This window comes from Myxocyprinus asiaticus, chromosome 23, assembly GCF_019703515.2.
Source record: "Myxocyprinus asiaticus isolate MX2 ecotype Aquarium Trade chromosome 23, UBuf_Myxa_2, whole genome shotgun sequence".
Lineage (NCBI taxonomy): Eukaryota > Metazoa > Chordata > Actinopteri > Cypriniformes > Catostomidae > Myxocyprinus > Myxocyprinus asiaticus.
The window spans coordinates 16,256,060-16,274,484 of NC_059366.1; the positions used below are offsets into that span (position 1 = coordinate 16,256,060).

General features: G+C 37.6%; 1 protein-coding gene across 3 annotated transcripts in view; it reads right to left on the minus strand.

The window, feature by feature from the left end:
• Window positions 1-6,056: 6,056 nt before the first annotated feature.
• The window catches only part of sema4ga (sema domain, immunoglobulin domain (Ig), transmembrane domain (TM) and short cytoplasmic domain, (semaphorin) 4Ga), a 58,059-nt gene continuing 45,690 nt past the window's right edge, over window positions 6,057-18,425 (minus strand). For 2 of the 3 annotated variants that reach the window (XM_051651008.1, XM_051651009.1), the window contains exon 15: window positions 6,057-11,709. In XM_051651008.1, coding sequence (XP_051506968.1) covers window positions 10,793-11,709 — 917 coding nt within the window. In that variant the 3' untranslated portion in view covers window positions 6,057-10,792. The remainder of the gene's footprint in view (window positions 11,710-18,425) is intronic. The other variant, XR_007892676.1, reaches the window with a different exon arrangement.

Consider the following 18,425-nt stretch of genomic DNA (forward strand, 5'->3'; position numbering starts at 1 on the left):
CCGGAAAGCCAGAAATTAATGAAAGTGGATGAGGGCGTGCTGGCTAGCTGTCACTGCTATTCTATGTTGTTTGTAAATGCGTGTTGAACCATAAGGAGATGTTCTGGTATACACAAGTCCAGATTTCTATGCACGTAGTTATAACTTGCATTATATGACTTATATAATAGTCATAGAATGACCATATACTGTTTGCACAATGTTATCAAACTAAATTGTTTGCACAATGTTATCAAGCTTATCAAGTAAAATAACGGGTTTTAAAACCTATGTGGGTTTCGTGTTATTCTTCTTTCAAGAGGGAAATGTGACTTAATTCACAGTAAGACCAGTAGGATAATTAACAATATTGCTTTGTATCCTATTATTGGGGATGAGGAAATAACTTTAACCCTTAACTCTTCAAGTCACACAATGTTGAATGCAATATACCGTTTTAAAAATGTTATAAAACGCAGGGCATTTTGTGCTTGTGTAATGTTGTTGAATGCAGACACAAACAATAAAATGACTGTCAAACTATTTAATAGACAACATAAAAAGAGGGACCCATACACAAGAACACGCAGTTGAACCAATACAATGTTCCAGAAGTATCCGAAACTGAAGAAAGCTGCCTCATCAAAGGTATGTGTGAACTGTGTAATGACAAGTGTACAGCCAGTCTCTCTCTCTGTGCTGGTGGCGCGGGAACAGATTTGAATCTCTTAGTTAGATTACGTCAGCATTCGAACTGTGAATGTTGATAATAACTAGTCATCACCATGATTTGACCATGTTAGAAGCTGGTCTGGTATAAATTGGCCATATTATTATTATTATTATTTGTATTTATTTTTAATTTTTTTATCAATTGGCCATATTGACTCTGAATGTTGTTGTGATGACGTCACAACCAGCCCAGCTTGCTCCACCATCCCCCCGTTCAAAATTCGTTCCGGCACCGGTGGTGTGTGTGCGTGTGCGTGCGTGTGTCCTACTGTAGTAATAACCTAATATTTTGACTAATACCAGTAATACAAGTTCATTTAAAGGTCACCACATAATTTATAGTTACTGAAAAATAATTTTGAAATTAATTTTGTCACATTATTTGATAGATTGACACTGTTTAGTGTGTAATGAAATGACTTTTAAAGGTTTTCCTTGTTGAAAAATTCTACCCCCAAAAGAAATGGATAGGGACTGTTCATTTTCTATGATGGGCTCACAGATATTCATGACTGGGCTGCCACATAGGGGCAGCCATGTTGAGATCGAATAAAAAAATCTAATACCATATTTGCTTTATCTCTATAATCCCCATATTATCAGACACTTTCACTACGGAATATGCACCGATCAGCCACAACATTAAAATCACCTGCCTAATATCATGTAGGTCCCCCTCGTGCCGAAAATATACCTCTGACCCGTCAAGGCATGGACTCCACAAGACCTCTGAAGGTGTCCTTTGGTATCTGGCACCAAGCAGCAGATCCTTCAAGTCCTGTAAGTTGCGAGGTGGGACCTCCATGGATCGGACTTATTGGTCCAGCACATCCCATAGATGCTCAATTGGATCAAGATCTGGGGAATTTAGAGACCAAACCAACACCTCGAACTCTTTGTCATGTTCCTCAAACCATTCCTAAACAATTTTTGCAGTGTGGCAGGGTGCATTAGCTTGCTGAAAGAGGCCACTGCCATCAGGGGATACCGTTGCCATGAAGGGGTTTACGTCATCTGCAACAATCTTTAGGTAGGTGGTATGCATCAAAGTAACATCCACATGAATGCCAGGACCCAAGGTTTCCCAGCAGAACATTGCCCAGAGCATCACACTGGCTCCGCCAGCCTGCCTTCTTCCCATAGTGCTTCCTGCTGCCATCTCTTCCCCAGGTAAATGACGCACATGTACCCAGCCGTCCACGTGATCTAAAAGAAAACATGATTCATCAGACCAGGTCACCTTCTTCCATTGCTTCATGATCAAGTTCTGATGCTCACGTGCCCATTGTAGGCGCTTTCAGCAGTGGACAGGGGTCAGCATGGGCACTCTGACTGATCTCAACCCCATACGCAGCAAGGTGTTCTGACACCTTTCTGTCATGGCCAGCATTAAGTTTTTCAGCAATTTGTGCTACAGTAGCTCTTCTGTGGGATCGGACCAGATGGGCTAGCCTTCTCTCCCCACACACATCAATGAGCCTTGGGTGCCCTGTGGTTGGTTCACCAGTTGTCCTTCCTTGGACCACTTTTGGTAGGTACTAACCACTACATAGAGGGAACACCCCACAAGACCTGCCGTTTTGGAGATTCTCTGACCCAGTCGTCTAGCCATCACAATTTGGCCCTTGCCAAAGTCACTCAGATCCTTACGCTTGCCAATTTTTCCTGCTTCCTTGAACTGGCTGTTCACTTGCTGCCTAATATATTCCACCCCTTGACAGGTGCCACTGTAATGAGATAATTAATGTTATTCACTTCACCTGTCAGTGGTTTTGTGGCTGATCAGTGTATTCATCATGGCAGACTGCTAATAGTGCATTTCCACAATGGCGTCAGGAAGTTTTCTTTTTTCTTCTTCTTCTTCTTTTTTTAATTCAATGTTTATTTAATCTGTAAATCAGACATACAATGTAGGCCTATATGTCACTTTGAATAGTAAAGAGTCAAACATACTGTAGGTCATATAATTGCCTTCTAATGTTTGCTTTTTTCTCAGAATATCAGCAAAGTTTTACATCCACATTCATCACCATTACATTATAAAGGGTTATAACAAAAATCTACCAACATTAATTTTGACTTTATTTAACTATTATGCTTTCAGTATTTTTCCTTAATGCTTTTGTGCATTTTCTAAAACATTTTTTCTTGCAGATTTTGCCCCTGGTATTGTGATATTTTCCCTTTATATGTAGGTAAGTGACTGCAAATTTCTTCAGTTTGTAGTAAGTTTCTATTGCAGTATCAGCATTTGATTATATTTACAAATACATTGGCCTCAATAGTTTAGCTCTGTTATAGTGGAAAAGATTCACTGACTGTAGGCTAAATAATGTGGTATTGTACAATGATATTTGCTAGCTAAGGCATTTGTTTTGCACTGATCTTTAACCCCTATAATAACATTCAACCCCAAATAATTTTGAACGTATCAGGGTGGGCACAAACATGTTTTGAAAAAACAAACATCTTATGGTTATTAATGCTTGTTTGTTTTCCTTTGATTGTATTTTGTGATTTATTAGCCTGTTAGGTACACAATGTCTGTGTGTGATACTACCAGAATTTATTCAGTTATGTAATCAAATAGCCTAATACAAATAACAAATATACTGTGAAATGGTTGAAATATACAGGGTTAGTAATGACACAGTAGGCCTACACTGCAAGGTTGTATTCACATATTTAGGATTAGGTTAGTAGTTAAGAATCGTCCATTGAAAAAAAAAAAAAGAAACACATTTGTTGACCACTAATCTGAATTTAAATTAAAATATAATGTACAAGTACACGGCTTTGTGCATCAATAATGATTATTTCAATGCAATAGTTAGTAGTGTATCTTGTATCTTACCACTAGATGGCGTGATACGTTCAAACACAGATCAGAAAGCCAGTAGGGAGAGAGAGAGAGAGAGAGAGAGAGAGAGAGAGAGAGAGAGAGAGAGAGAGAGAGAGACTCTTCCTGGCATTCATTCATTAATATCTTTGAGAGTTTTGGTGTTTTTAGATATTAAAAGTACTTCCTCTCTGACATTATGTATTGTAGACACTTATACTTTCCCCTTAAGGTATCGGAGGCGGACGAAATAGGATCTTGTGTGTTTATCATCTTCATAGGGTTAGTAACAGATTATTATCAAGGGCCATGCAGTGTCAAAACAAACTTTCATAAGAGAGTTGAATGAGCTACAGTGCTGCAAAATGATGGTGAAAAATTGTGTACAGTGAAAAATGAAATAGTCTGATGTTTCTCCTCTTGTTCTGGGTTGCCTGTAAAAAAAAATAAATAAATAAAGATTTCACTGACAGAGCTTAAGTGTTTCATTTTGACAAATAAGTGTCAAAGTGAATGGACATGGCTGATTAGTTTTAGTTTGTTTTGTGTGCAATCCTTTTTTTTTCTTTTTTTTTTTTTTCTGGTTGTAAAATAAAATATATTGCTGTCTGTCACTTTTATCCCAATGGTATTTGAGGAATTGCTTTAAAGACAAGACATGCATATAAATGCATCATGTCAACACTGAAACAAGAATGAAATCAAGTGCATTGAAACCTTATTGGCTAAATCATTACCTTACACCAGGAGAGCATGTATAAAAGTGTTTTCCTGACTGGCCCTCCTGCAATTCTTCAATCACTGTTCACAGCAGTACCTGGGCATATAAGGTACAGTACAAATCTAAAAAAGCTCATTTGGTTGCTTGGTAACCATTATGTACCACAGTATAAGTATGCTGAGTTCCCTTCGGAGTGTGTTTTGCCTGTCTCAGCAAGGTCACCAAGTATTCTCTTAAACTGCACAGCTAGAACCTTAAAAAAAATACAAATTACTCAGTGATACCTAAAGTGCAGCTGAACTGATATTTCTAGCATAAGTGTGTGGGCTCAGTGCATCGGGCTGATCTGAATAAAGTTCAACAAGAGAGATTTAAACCACAGATCATTAGACTTTAACCTTTAACAGACATAGGCCTACACATGAGGTTTACTCAGAGAGAGAGAGAGAGAGAGAGAGTGTACTGAAGCTACAGTATGCACTTAATTTACCATGACGTGTATATTCTTCCATTATTAAAAATCTACATTAAGGTTATCCTAAGCTAGTATGAGGTAACATTGATGTTGCCTTTTGGATCATATTTGAAAATATTTACTCATTTACTGACCCTCATGCCATCCCAGTTGTGTATGACTTTCTTTCATCTGCAGAACACAATTATGATTTTAGAAGAATATTTCTGCATTGTAGGTCCATACAATGCAAGTGAATGGGTGCCAAAATTTTGACACTCTGAAAAGCATATAAAGGCATCATAAAAGTAATCCATATGACTCCAGTGTTTTAATCCATATTTTCAGAAGTGAAATGATAGGTGTGGGTGAGAAAAAGATCAATATTTAAGACCTTTTTTGCTTGAAATTCTTCTCCCAGCCCAGTAGGAGGTGGTATGCATGAAGAATGTGAATCACCAAAAACACAAGAAGAAATTTAAAGCAATCTGTTTCTCACCCACACCTATCACATCACTTCTGAAGACATTGATTTAATCACTGGAGTCATATAGATAACTTTTATGCTGACTTATGTGATTTTTGGAGCTTCAAAATTCTGGCACCCATTCACCTGCATTGTATGGACCAAAAGAACTGAAATATTCTTCTAATAATCTTCATTTGAGTTCAGCAGAAGAAAGAAAGTCATACACATCTGGGATGGCATGAGGGTGAGTAAATGATGAGAGCATTTTCATTTTTGGGTGAACTATTCCTTTAATGTGCTATTTCAACCTGATCAAACCCTTAAAATTAGTTTTGTTAGGGACCTGGGTAGCTCAGTGGTAAAAGACGCTGGCTACCACCCCTGGAGTTCACTAGTTCAAATCCCAGGGCGTGCTGAGTGACTCCAGCCAGGTCTCCTAAGCAACCAAATTGGCCCAGTTGCTAGGGAGGGTAGAGTCAGATGGGATAACCTCCTCGTGGTCGTTATAATATGGTTTGTTCTCAGTGGGGCGTGTGGTGAGTTGAGCGTGGATGCCGCTATGCGACGCGCTCAACAAGCCACGTGATAAGATGCGCAGGTTGATGGTCTCAGACATGGAGGCAGCTGGGATTCGTCCTCCGCCACCTGGATTGAAGTGAATCACTACGTGACCATGAGGACCTAAAAGCACATTGGGAATTTGGCATTCCAAAAAGGGGAAAAATCCACACAAAAAAAAAAAATAATAATTGTTTTGTTGGTGTAACTTAATGTATTCAAGTTGATTCAGTGATGATAAATAATATTTATGACTTTGAAAAAAATTAAAAATAATTGTAATTTAGAATTAGGATCTCGAACAGAAGATTCAATACTGTTTATTAAAATAATTTACTGAGTAAACTGTAAACAAACCAAAATTCAGACTTAAAAGTTCCAATGTTAAACATAATGGGAAGCAATGGAAACACTTCTCTGCCTCCTCCCCAGCCAGCATGTCCCTGTAGTATTTCTGTGTTAATTAAACACAAAACATAACACCTTATCCTTGAATAAACAAAGATATAAGTGTTTATCTTGGGCTCTGACTGTCTGAACATGTATAGGGCAAGACAATGTTTTCACATGGAGAGAGCAATAGAGAATTAAACATTGAGTGAATTGATAATAATTTTACAGACTTTTTCACCATGGTGACAGGCATAAGTCTAACCAGCTTCATGAAATCCAGTTCCACAGGCAGCCCACACAATCCTACTCACGACTGAGGAGGCATGCAACTGTGTGCTGATGTGATCCTGAGACATAGTCTGTTCAGCAGGAGATTTAACAATATTTTCTGAACACTACATGGGAAATAGGAAGTACTGTATACAATCTTGGGTTCACGTTGTTTAGAATGGTGTGTAAATTTACACACAAAAAGAAGATTACACTTATTTGGGGGTAATTCCATTTCTATTAATACACTTTTTCCCCCAAAGTGTAGGCCATGTTTGCAAAAATGTATAGCCATGCAACATTAACCAACCACAAATAAATATACATAAACTGTACAAAGCTGTAAAATAAATATTTCAATTTTTATATGTACTGTATGTTGGAATAAGGTATACATGACTAAAGGGACCAATAAAAAAAACAAAAAACAAAAAAAAAAACTGATATCACAACCAATCAACAGTCTTTTCTGGTGAACTATACAGAACACAAACCTTTTTAATAATTCATAAAGAAGCTCATATTGAAAATGCCTTGAATTAATAGTACAACATCAAAACAATGAAACACATTCAATCTATAAAAATTCTCCCATATACCTCAGTGATAAATACTAAACTAAATGCTGCTGCAGCATTTATATATTATGCACTCCAGATTTTAGCAAAGAGGTCTATTGTAAGGATTGAAATGTGCTCAACTCCACAAAATGTCATATTTTACACTGAACATCAAATAGCAGCTGGTCCTGCCAAAAAAGAAATTCAAAATGTTTAAGAGCCCATATGCCGTATGATTATTTCTGTATAGACCCAATGAAATGGCTTGATGAGCACAGTTTTCTTTCCTGTGTCATTTCCTATTTAAAGGGCAAGTTTGGGTGGGACATATCGAAGGGTTTTTAACTTAAAAAAAATAAAATAAAATTGCCTATGGGCTTCAGTTACATCACAGCCATGAACCATGATTGCTAATTAACAAAGTAGTCAGTTGGAAGTGGAATTAGGGGGAGGGACATTCTCATTCTAGAAAGCATTTGATTGGAAAAAAAATCTGTGTAGTACAAGATGAGTCATCAGTGTTTTCGGTCCATTTTCCTGGAAGAGAAAGTCTGTAAATTTGAATTCTGAAAGTGAATTTTTTTCCACATTTACAAGTACACTAACATATAGATGGCCTCAAAGCTAGCAAACATAGACTAAGGCCACAAACTCTACTGATTTTGGTCTTCAGTAGGCCTATATGTAAAGAGGGAATACACTGTAATGTCATGTTACAAAGTTAACAAATAAGCCTACATGACCATAATCTGGTGTGTCTGAGCAGATCTTTTGTTATCCTGACTCCTATTTTTGGAGTTCTCTGTGTAGTTGCCCTAAATGAGGAACTGAAAATAATTATTAACCATTTCCCAAACTATTTCCACGCATTCTCTAGGCTCTCTTTTTATCATTTTCTCCCATTCTCTGTCAATCTCTTTCTCTCTTGCAGACTTTAAAATGGCTTTGAATGAGGGCCACAGTCGAGATATATTTCATCAACAAACCTGTCCTGGCATGTTAGAAGAATTTGCACAAGTGCCTCTCTCGCAGGAATATATAAGACTCGCGGGACGTAAACATTGCAGGCACAGACGATATGAGCTGCATGACGATAAGCATCTAATCACAGCTTGTGACCCTCTGGGAGAGGAGGTCAGATGTGTATGCAGATCTATTCTGCTCTCATTTGAGACTATGATGGAGGAGTATGCACATACATGAAAGCCATTTGTCAAATGGAAATAAAAAAAGATTGTGGGGGTACTCGGAGAGTGAGAGACGAGGGACATGGAGAAAAAAATGAATAGCAGGAAACATTATTAACCATTTTAAAAGGAATAGTCCACTCAAAAATGAAAATTCTGTCATTATTTACTCTTCACTTTTGATCCAAATTCATATGCTATAATTTTTTCTGTGTAACACAAATTGTTTTTAATCTTTACGCTGCTCTTTTTATACAACTAATGTTCATAGTGACCATATCAGTCGATATGTAAAAAGGACAAAACACCATAAAAAGACCAAAGACAAAAAAGCATAGAAAAAAGAATAATAAAGGTAGTACAAATGATTCTGGGGAATGCGACTATAAGGAATAGACCAAAATGAATTATTCCTTGATAATCTTGCCCTAATTGTAAAAGAATTTAAAAGTGACATCACATTTGGATACTACACATTAATGCCACAACCAATGCTGCTTTGGCATCAATGACAAATCACCATTTTTTAATCTGGACGTGAAAGTGGGCTAAGGCAGGAAGATTATCAGTGAATATCTGCTTAAATTTAAATCTGTTCCTCATGCAAAGCTATCGTGTGGCTTCTGAAAAATTGGAATATAGCGCACAAGCTAAATGGGAAACTTTTATGATATATTTGGGGTGGGTTTTTTTGTCCTTTTTTCCAGAAAAAAAAAAATCTCATTTGTGTTCCATAGACAAAAATAACTCCATGCAGGATTGGAATGGCATAAAGGGGGTGGGGGGTATTTTTTTCATTTATTTATTTTTATTAATTTTGGGTGTAATTTTCCTATAACAAAGTGCTTTGGAACAATGCAGAAAGTGAAGAGAGAGATAAGTTTAGCCCGGGCATACTAAACAAGACAAAATCATTCAAAAAGACAATGAGCAAAAAGTTAGGGATAAAGAGAAAGAGAGGAAAGCAAACTACATTATCAGTAGTACTCATCTTAGCTCTGCTGTGAACATGTGGCCTTAATGTTCTCCACTCGGCTTCACTGCAATCTGCATATTGTGATCTAAACAGACAGAACCAGGTGCTTTACCCCCTTAAGTAGTGGGAGAAACGCCAAAATGCTCTTGCACGCAAGTGTGGGTAGTCTCAAGCTTGAACATTTAGACTACACAACAATTTAATAGACTTACTGGAGGTGAAAGGATCATTAAACTGCAATATCACAATACTCATTGTTTGTTATGCCCCAACTAGAATTGAATTGACTTCATTTACTGGCACTAGAAGCCCAATTTCACCTTTTTCTCAAATTCTCTAATCCCTATTAAGATTATAAAACCTGACTGTAAAAGGTGGTGTAATAATTGGTCAAGTCCAAAGGATAATCTAAGAAGGTCAGCATAGAGATTTACCTCTTCTCTGTGGTTGCCATGGAAACCAGGCAGCCAATGACTGTGGAATTCTGAGTCCCACTAAGAATCATGTCAGTTCCTGTGAACGCTGCATTGTTTATCATACTGCAAGGGACAATACAACCCTGTTATTTGAAACACTGAAACAGACACATCCAGACTTAGTGAATTACCAGAATTATGGTTAATATCCCAGGGTTATATAAGTATATTGTACGTCTACATAGTCTTCCCTTCGTAGCATTTTCAATTCAGCATACAATATAGTTTTATCATATTGTTGCTATATCAGCGATTCACATCTTTTGCAAACATGACTGTCCTTGTGGTCCATTTCATCCTCTCTAGATCTGTCAGAATAAGCAGCACCTCACGGAAACAAATGCTACCAGTCCATAAAGTGCAACCCAGTGGTTAATACTGTCATCTTCCCAGTTTCCCACCCCTGTGAAACTATTAATAAAAGCCGTATTCACACTATTAGTTCCATCAAGTGCATTTCTCATTTTTAAAAGTCTGTTATCCCTGCTGTTTTTAATTGTAATTATTATTACAAGCTGTTACTGATATGGTCAGTCTTGGCATAAACTAGAAAATATTAAACTAATGAACATATGCAAAGATATTCAGTGCACTACATCACTGGATTTAAAGTGGCTCGCTCTGTCCAGGTATGATTCTTGCATCTGGATATATGAAGAGTTCATGTTGCCACTTGCAATATTCTTTTGTTGCCTTATAGAAGTCTTTAAAGTTATTTGAACCAACTTTACAAGTTCATTATTGAATAAGTAGCTTGAGTCCCCCAATACTGAGACTCTTGCTTTAAAGATTCTCTGCTGCATGTCCTTGGCCTTCCACCCTATTCCAACGCACATTTTAAAGCAAGTATACTGAAATGAGTTGAGACTTGTGTGATATCCTGCTGAGGTAGAATTTCCATTGTATGTGTTGCAGTCTTTGCTTTTTTGTGACCAGTGGGCACTCCTCAGTCTGTTGAAATTCAAAAGCTCTACATTTGAAATGTAAACCAAGAAACAATTTGTTATTTTTAGAGGAATACCGATGCTTTGTTTATCTTCCAATAAAAGGAGTTTAGGTCAATTATTAACATCCCATTAATGTCAATCTGGGTAAAGCAGGGCTTGTAAATAATAATGATGTCATGCTTCAGAGGACATTTGCACATATCTCCACATGGTAGTATTGTGTCCCAAAGTTCACACTGAGCTCTCATCAGGTTTACTACACAGCTGAGTGTGCTTCCTCTTCTCCAGGATCCTGTTGAGCTCTTCCGTGAATGAATAATATAGAGGGGATGTGGTGTCTCCATCAGTCTGTCTCAGCAGCACATAACTGTTGCCATTCATCTTGCGCAAGACACTGGGCAGGGTGGCAGAGAGTCCATTTATATACTCTGATTCTGAAGGAGGAGGTGGAAGAGGTGGAGCAGGAGGGAGCTCCTTATTGGGTGAAGTTGGAGCTTCTCCAGGGACGATCTGCAGTAGACCATCATGAGCATCAGGTTTCCCACTGCAGTGGCTGGAGATGGTATTTAGCTCCATGTGCGCACCTCTCTTCCTTTCAGCATACGCAGCGGATCGCAAAGAGTACTTACCCCTCCGCCCTTGCAAACAGAATCCAACATAAAGTAGGATGACTGTGAGAACAAGACACAGTCCTCCTAAGATTGTGATTAGGGATAGATACATGGCCTCCATGTTCCTCAGGGACAGGAACTCAAAGCGAGGAGACAGAGGGGTTGGATTGAATTCATCCAGGGAGTCACTTTGAGAAGTTTGATCAGGCCAGAAGATTGTAGTAGTCATGAGTGGATGAGTTGGCTCTACAGGAGAAGGCGGATGCAGCTCCTGCCGAACAGTCAAGCTGTAGATAACAACAGGAATATGGACTCCGTTCTCCATGGCAATGCAGCAGTAGTCACCACTCTGGAAGGGCCGTGCCTCAATGACCAGAAGACCGTCTGTGCCAATGCGGTAGCCAGAGTTCAACCCGTATCCCTGCAGTTTCTTGCCATCCAAGGTCCACTCAGGAGTGGCCAGATTGGAGCTGAGCTCACACTGAAGCAGTACATCATCGCCCGCCATCACAGAGCGAGAGCGGTGTAACATTAGGACTACGAGAGACACACACACACAAAAACAATGAGCATTTATAAAATAATTACAATATTCATGATAATTTTGGTGGTGATATTAAATTCAAGAATATTTTGTGAAAAGTGATTTTTATTTGTCCATTAAGTTTCCTAAAGATTTTGTCGTTAAACTAGTTTTGCAATTTCTCCTTGCCTCACGACTAGCGAATATGAGGTTGCTAGAACAGAAATGTCTTAATAGTGTCCAAAGCTTAAGTAGCAAAAATGTGATTTAATTGGTAAATTCCATTCAGTTCCTTCATACATAACATTTGCATCATCAAAAAAAATCCCAGAGTGGGATTAAATGGTCCACTGGTAAATTAAAATTACAAACAATCTATGAAAACCAGTGTAGAAAATAATGCCTTAAATATATATTATTAGATTTTTACTGTATTTTACTTCTTGCAATTAACATTTTGAATCTATTTGGCAACAATAGCTGTCCGGCTGAATTGAATGAAATTCCTCTGAATGAAAAACAACAACATCCTTTTATGCCATTTTTGTGCAAATACATAAGTATTGAAATATTTATTGATTTGCATGAAAACATTGAAAAATAATTAAATTATTTTATCTTCATTACATGGCGCTCTGAAATAATCGATTCTGATTGGTCAGTGGCACCATCTAGTGGTCAGATATCTCTAAGTAACAACCGCACATCCAGGGATTACAGGAGTATTCCGGGTTCAATACAAGTTAAGCTCAGTCAAAAGCATTTGTGAAATAATTTTGATTACCACAAAAAAGAATTTTGACTCGTCCCTCCTTTTCTTAAAAAAAGCTCAAATCTGGGTTACAATAAGGCTTTAAAAGATTTAAAAGCAGATATGTGAAGCTTATAATTTTATTTAAGCACTTAATTAATTCTTCTGATAAAACTCATGTATTATTTGAGCTGAAAAGTTGTTTAAATCGTAATTTTTTTTAGGGTTTGTTGACATTACATCATCATGGCAACGAAGTTGTAAAAGTGGACATAACTTTACATATAAAAGGTTAGTGGGTGATTTTATTAAACTAAAATCATGTTAACACATATTGTTTATGTATTGTGGCTATACTTAGGAACAGTGAGTATTTTTACGTTTACGGATTGGCCCCATTCACTTCCATTGTAAGTGCCTCAATGTATCCCAGATGAGTCAAAATTATTTTTTGTAGTAATCAATATTATGCCACAAATACTGTTGATTGAGCTTAACTTGTATTGAACCCGAAATATTCCTTTAAGATGTGTCAGGCCGGTCATTCGGGTATTGCAATTCATCTTTCCTGCTTCTCGGATCACTGTGCGATCTCTACATTTAAGCTAATAAAACCATTTCAACTCAAATCAATGTTTCATGTGCATTTATTCATTTATTTGGCAAGTAGTCTTTTAATAGGCTGGAAAGTCAACAGTCAGATGGTTATTTGCACGGAATAAACACCAAGAGAACTGGATTTCAGCTGTTTATGGAGTTATTACTTCTCATGTAATTACATAGTTTTTCATGCAAATCAATCTTTTATGTCTATTTATTTATTTATTTGGTTAGTAGTCATGTAATAAGCGGAATAATGTACATTTAGCCTCGGGGCGGATCTACCGGGGTGGCATCGGGTGATTAATGCCACCATAAGAAAAAGCATTGCCATCCCATCTGCCACCCCAGCATTAGTATCCTGATGTATACAAAATAAATGTACATTGTGTAGGGGTTTATTCATTTCAAACTGCCTTAACCGAGCCCACAACACAGACCTATTGAGTGAGTGACCACAGCAGCGGCCAATCGCATGATAGATTACATCAGCACCCAATCGCATGATAGATTACATCAGCGCCCAATCGCATGAAAGATTACATCAGCAGCCAGTCGCATGATAGATTACATCAGCGCCCAATCGCATGATAGATTATATCAGTGCCAAATCGTGTGATAGATTACATAAATGGCCAATCACGGACGTGCTGTGCTGCTGCAGCGCGTGTACAGTGTTTGAGCACTCACGGTGCAGGTTGACCCACACACACCACAACAATGACAACATGGACAGATACATGGAAAAAAAAGAGGTAAAAGATTAATATCTCAGTTATTTCTATGTCGTCACTGAATGATTATTAGATACATCGCTTTCAATTATGGGTGCATACGGATGAGGCATGTCCTCAACACTTTTTGAAATCGCTTTCATCAGGTATGTGTATAATCCAATTGAAACATCTCCAGTTCTTGAGTAAGAGTTTTTATTTCATCTGATCTGTGTGTGTTTTGACTGGCGATTCAGCGTTGGAATGTTATTTTGAATGTTATGATGAGTGTTGTTGCAGCTGTTATTAGTGTTGTTTAGTGTCAGCAGTTTTTATGCAGCTCGTGCTCTTTTCCAGTGGAATAGAAAAGCAAAATGTGTTCCACATCTCTGATGTACAGATGCAGATGCAATCTTGGTTTATTATATATAAAAATGTATATTTGGGTGAAATTATATTTATTACAAACAAATCAACATACCAAAAATGTCATCAGGCATCAGATAGCCAGCTAGATTGTGTGTAGGGTCCTATAGGTTGTCATAGAAACGTGCATAGTAGTTTGACAACTGAGGGGAAAATGATCAGCACTTTTTTTGTATATGAATGGATCGGATGGATAAAACATCAACCATTACGTTATCTCCCTGTACCTTTTTATTAAAAGTATGCAACAATAAGTATGCATACCTCATGCTGTAAGGTAGTTAATTATCTTTTAAAGTTGGGATCTACGCAATCTATTTTCATTGATTTAAGTCTGTTTTAATACCTGTTCTGTTATTTATAGTCAGATTAACAGCACGGATGTGGTAAAGAAACAGATCAACCTAAACACCTTTGCTGTACAGCCACTGTTCTTAAAGAGACAGTGCCATTTTTAACGTTTGTTATACATAATGTAAACTCAGTGTAAATACTACAAAATATACAAAATGGATTTATTTAAAGAGGCCAAAATAAATTATGAAATATTTTAACTTCATCAAACACTTTAAATATTGATGAATTTAACAAATACAGTAGTCTCCTACAGTATCTATGCAAGAGTTTGGTAAAATTCGGCAAAGAGTTAAGGCAGTTTTAGCTAGTGCTGCTATATCTTTTCTAACTCATCTGAAAGATGGGGTGCGTTCCATTCAGAAGTGATCATCCCTACACCCTATTTCCTTCAAAGACTTTACCCTCCATTGTGACAGCTTTGAGGGGCTGAAAGGTGTGGAGCTCAAAAATAGTGGTCATTTGGTCATTTTTGGGGAAATTCTGTTTGGAACGACCCTACAGCTTGGCTACCATTATTATTCTTCCACTGAAAAGCCCTGCAAAGGCATCATTTAAGCCTTTTCCAAGTGTCCAAAAATCCCCTAGACTACATTACATTGACAAAATGTTAAAATGCGCTACGAGTCTGTTTTGGAATGTTCGTAATTTCAAACTTCAGCTCTCAAAATTGACAAGCCCTTTCTTTCTGTTAAACCTGTAAAAATATCTAACTTCAAGCATTTAAAACTATTCAAAATTTAAGACAAGGTTTTGTCAGACCAACATTATAGTTTGTCTCAACATACATTATGTATCTACAGGTGCATCTCAATAAATTAGAATGTCATGGAAAAGTTCATTTATTTCAGTAATTCAACTCAAATTGTGAAACTCGTGTATTAAATAAATTCAATGCACACAGACTGAAGTAGTTTAAGTCTTTGGTTCTTTTAATTGTGATGATTTTGGCTCACATTTAACAAAAACCCACCAATTCACTATCTCAAAAAATTAGAATATGGTGACATGCCAATCAGCTAATCAACTCAAAACACCTCTAAAGGTTTCCTGAGCCTTCAAAATGGTCTCTCAGTTTGGTTCACTAGGCTACACAATCATGGGGAAGACTGCTGATCTGACGGTTGTCCAGAAGACAATCATTGACACCCTTCACAAGGAGGGTAAGCCACAAACATTCATTGCCGAAGAAGCTGGCTGTTCACAGAGTGCTGTATCCAAGCATGTTAACAGAAAGTTGAGTGGAAGGAAAAAGTGTGGAAGAAAAAGATGCACAACCAACCAAGAGAACCGCAGCCTTATGATTGTCAAGCAAAATCGATTCAAGAATTTGGGTGAACTTCACAAGGAATGGACTGAGGCTGGGGTCAAGGCATCAAGAGCCACCACATACAGACATGTCAAGGAATTTGGCTACAGTTGTCATATTCCTCTTGTTAAGCCACTCCTGAACCACAGACAACGTCAGAGGCGTCTTACCTGGGCTAAGGAGAAGAAGAACTGGACTGTTGCCCAGTGGTCCAAAGTCCTCTTTTCAGATGAGAGCAAGTTTTGTATTTCATTTGGAAACCAAGGTCCTAGAGTCTGGAGGAAGGGTGGAGAAGCTCATAGCACAAGTTGCTTGAAGTCCAGTGTTAAGTTTCCACAGTCTGTGATGATTTGGGGTGCAACGTCATTTGCTGGTGTTGGTCCATTGTGTTTTTTGAAAACCAAAGTCACTTCACCCATTTACCAAGAAATTTTAGAGCACTTCATGCTTCCTTCTGCTGACCAGCGTTTTAAAGATGCTGATTTCATTTTCCAGCAGGATTTGGCACCTGCCCACACTGCCAAAAGCACCAAAAGTTGGTTAATTGACCATGGTGTTGGTGTGCTTGACTGGCCAGCAAACTCACCAGACCTGAACCCCATAGAGAATCTATGGGGTATTGTCAAGAGGAAAATGAGAAACAAGAGACCAAAAAATGCAGATGAGCTGAAGGCCACTGTCAAAGAAACCTGGGCTTCCATACCACCTCAGCAGTGCCACAAACTGATCACCTCCATGCCACGCCGAATTGAGGCAGTAATTAAAGCAAAAGGAGCCCCTACCAAGTATTGAGTACATATACAGTAAATGAACATACTTTCCAGAAGGCCAACAATTCACTAAAAATGTTTTTTTTATTGGTCTTATGATGTATTCTAATTTTTTGAGATAGTGAATTGGTGGGTTTTTGTTAAATGTGAGCCAAAATCATCACAATTAAAAGAACCAAAGACTTAAACTACTTCAGTCTGTGTGCACTGAATTTATTTAATACACGAGTTTCACAATTTGAGTTGAATTACTGAAATAAATGAACTTTTCCACGACATTCTAATTTATTGAGATGCACCTGTAGTTTAATAAGTACTTTTGAACCACACAAAGTAAAATATCAATATTTTCTTTTCCCCAACCAACTATAAGCCAAGTTATTTTTTGTAATGTAGGGCAAACATGCAGTTATAGCAATGAATAGCATAATAAACAAAAGTTTTTGTTCGACAGCCCATTTATACAATGAATAAAGCTTATATTATATAATATAGCTATATAAAGCCTAACATATGAAATAAAAGTCAGTTAATTAATTTTATTAACCTGTTTAAACCTATTTTTCAATAATAAAAAAATAAGCACATGTTGCTTGAATTCAATAAATACTACTTTTGAAATATCAGTAACAATATAAACGTTATTGTTAATTTTACTTTATCAAAATCAGCAAAGATTTCACATAAAAAAAATGAGTGCATCAAAATATGAAGGTAGCTATTTTGGAAATTATTTTACAAGGTCTTCTACTTCCAGAAGAGCATGGAAAATTTCACCAGGCAGCGTTATAAGATTAAAGAGAGGCTCAAAAAAAATTTAATTAGAAACAGAAAGGCAAAAGGGTCCTATAAGAGGGCTGGGTGCCCTCATAGTCACAGGGCCCTGTTGGGGGCCTTGTATAAGCTGTGGGGCCCACATATTTAAGCATATTCAAACATTTGTATTCAAAGTTGATGGGCCCCCCGAGCCCCCCGGGCCCCTGGTAGTCACTGGCCCAGTCCGTAATTCAAATATAGCTTGACCATATGCTTACAGATGGTAACAGGATCCAGCGTGCAAGGGGGTGGATTCCATCATGTCATTGTACTCCAATTTAAGTAAGATTGTTGTTGATACATTGCGTTGTTGAGCAGAGTGACACAGTAAACAAACATCAGTTCTGAAGTGCATTCTGTGTGTGGGTCTTTTAATGAGTCTGGCAGAACATCACATCTTAAATTTGAGCCACTGCACCTTTTCAGTGCAGAGCCACCGGGCTTTGCTGTATTTCCTACCGACGCCTTTTATAAATCATGTGGAGAGTGACTTGTCGACTACAGGCTGACAGCATAGGTTAGTTGTAGTAAACTAGTCTTTGCAACCCCTTGGGTGAATTAGAACCCGGAACCACTAAAAACTAGAGGCAAAAAGTCACCACCAGACCAGTCAGTCTTGTTCTTAATTAAAGTGCTTATCTATGTGTTCATCTACTGAATAACAAAATCCCAAGACTGATAGTGGCAGTTGTAGAGATGAAATTACTATACGATGTGAAATATTTGAGTGCTTGAATCGGTCATTTAAAAGAATATTTTACTGTGCATAACATAATTAATATTCATGGGTTTCGCAGCACTGCCCCCCACAGTACAATTGTCATACAGTTTTTATTTTACTAGGCCTAACTTTGTGTTACTGTTTGCTTTCAAATGGCTTATTCCAGCTGTTACAAAGGTGATAGGATAGGACAGGACTTTATAAGCAGAATAACATGGGATATGCATGCATTTTCCATCCATGGGTACACTTGACAAAATAAAACAATTT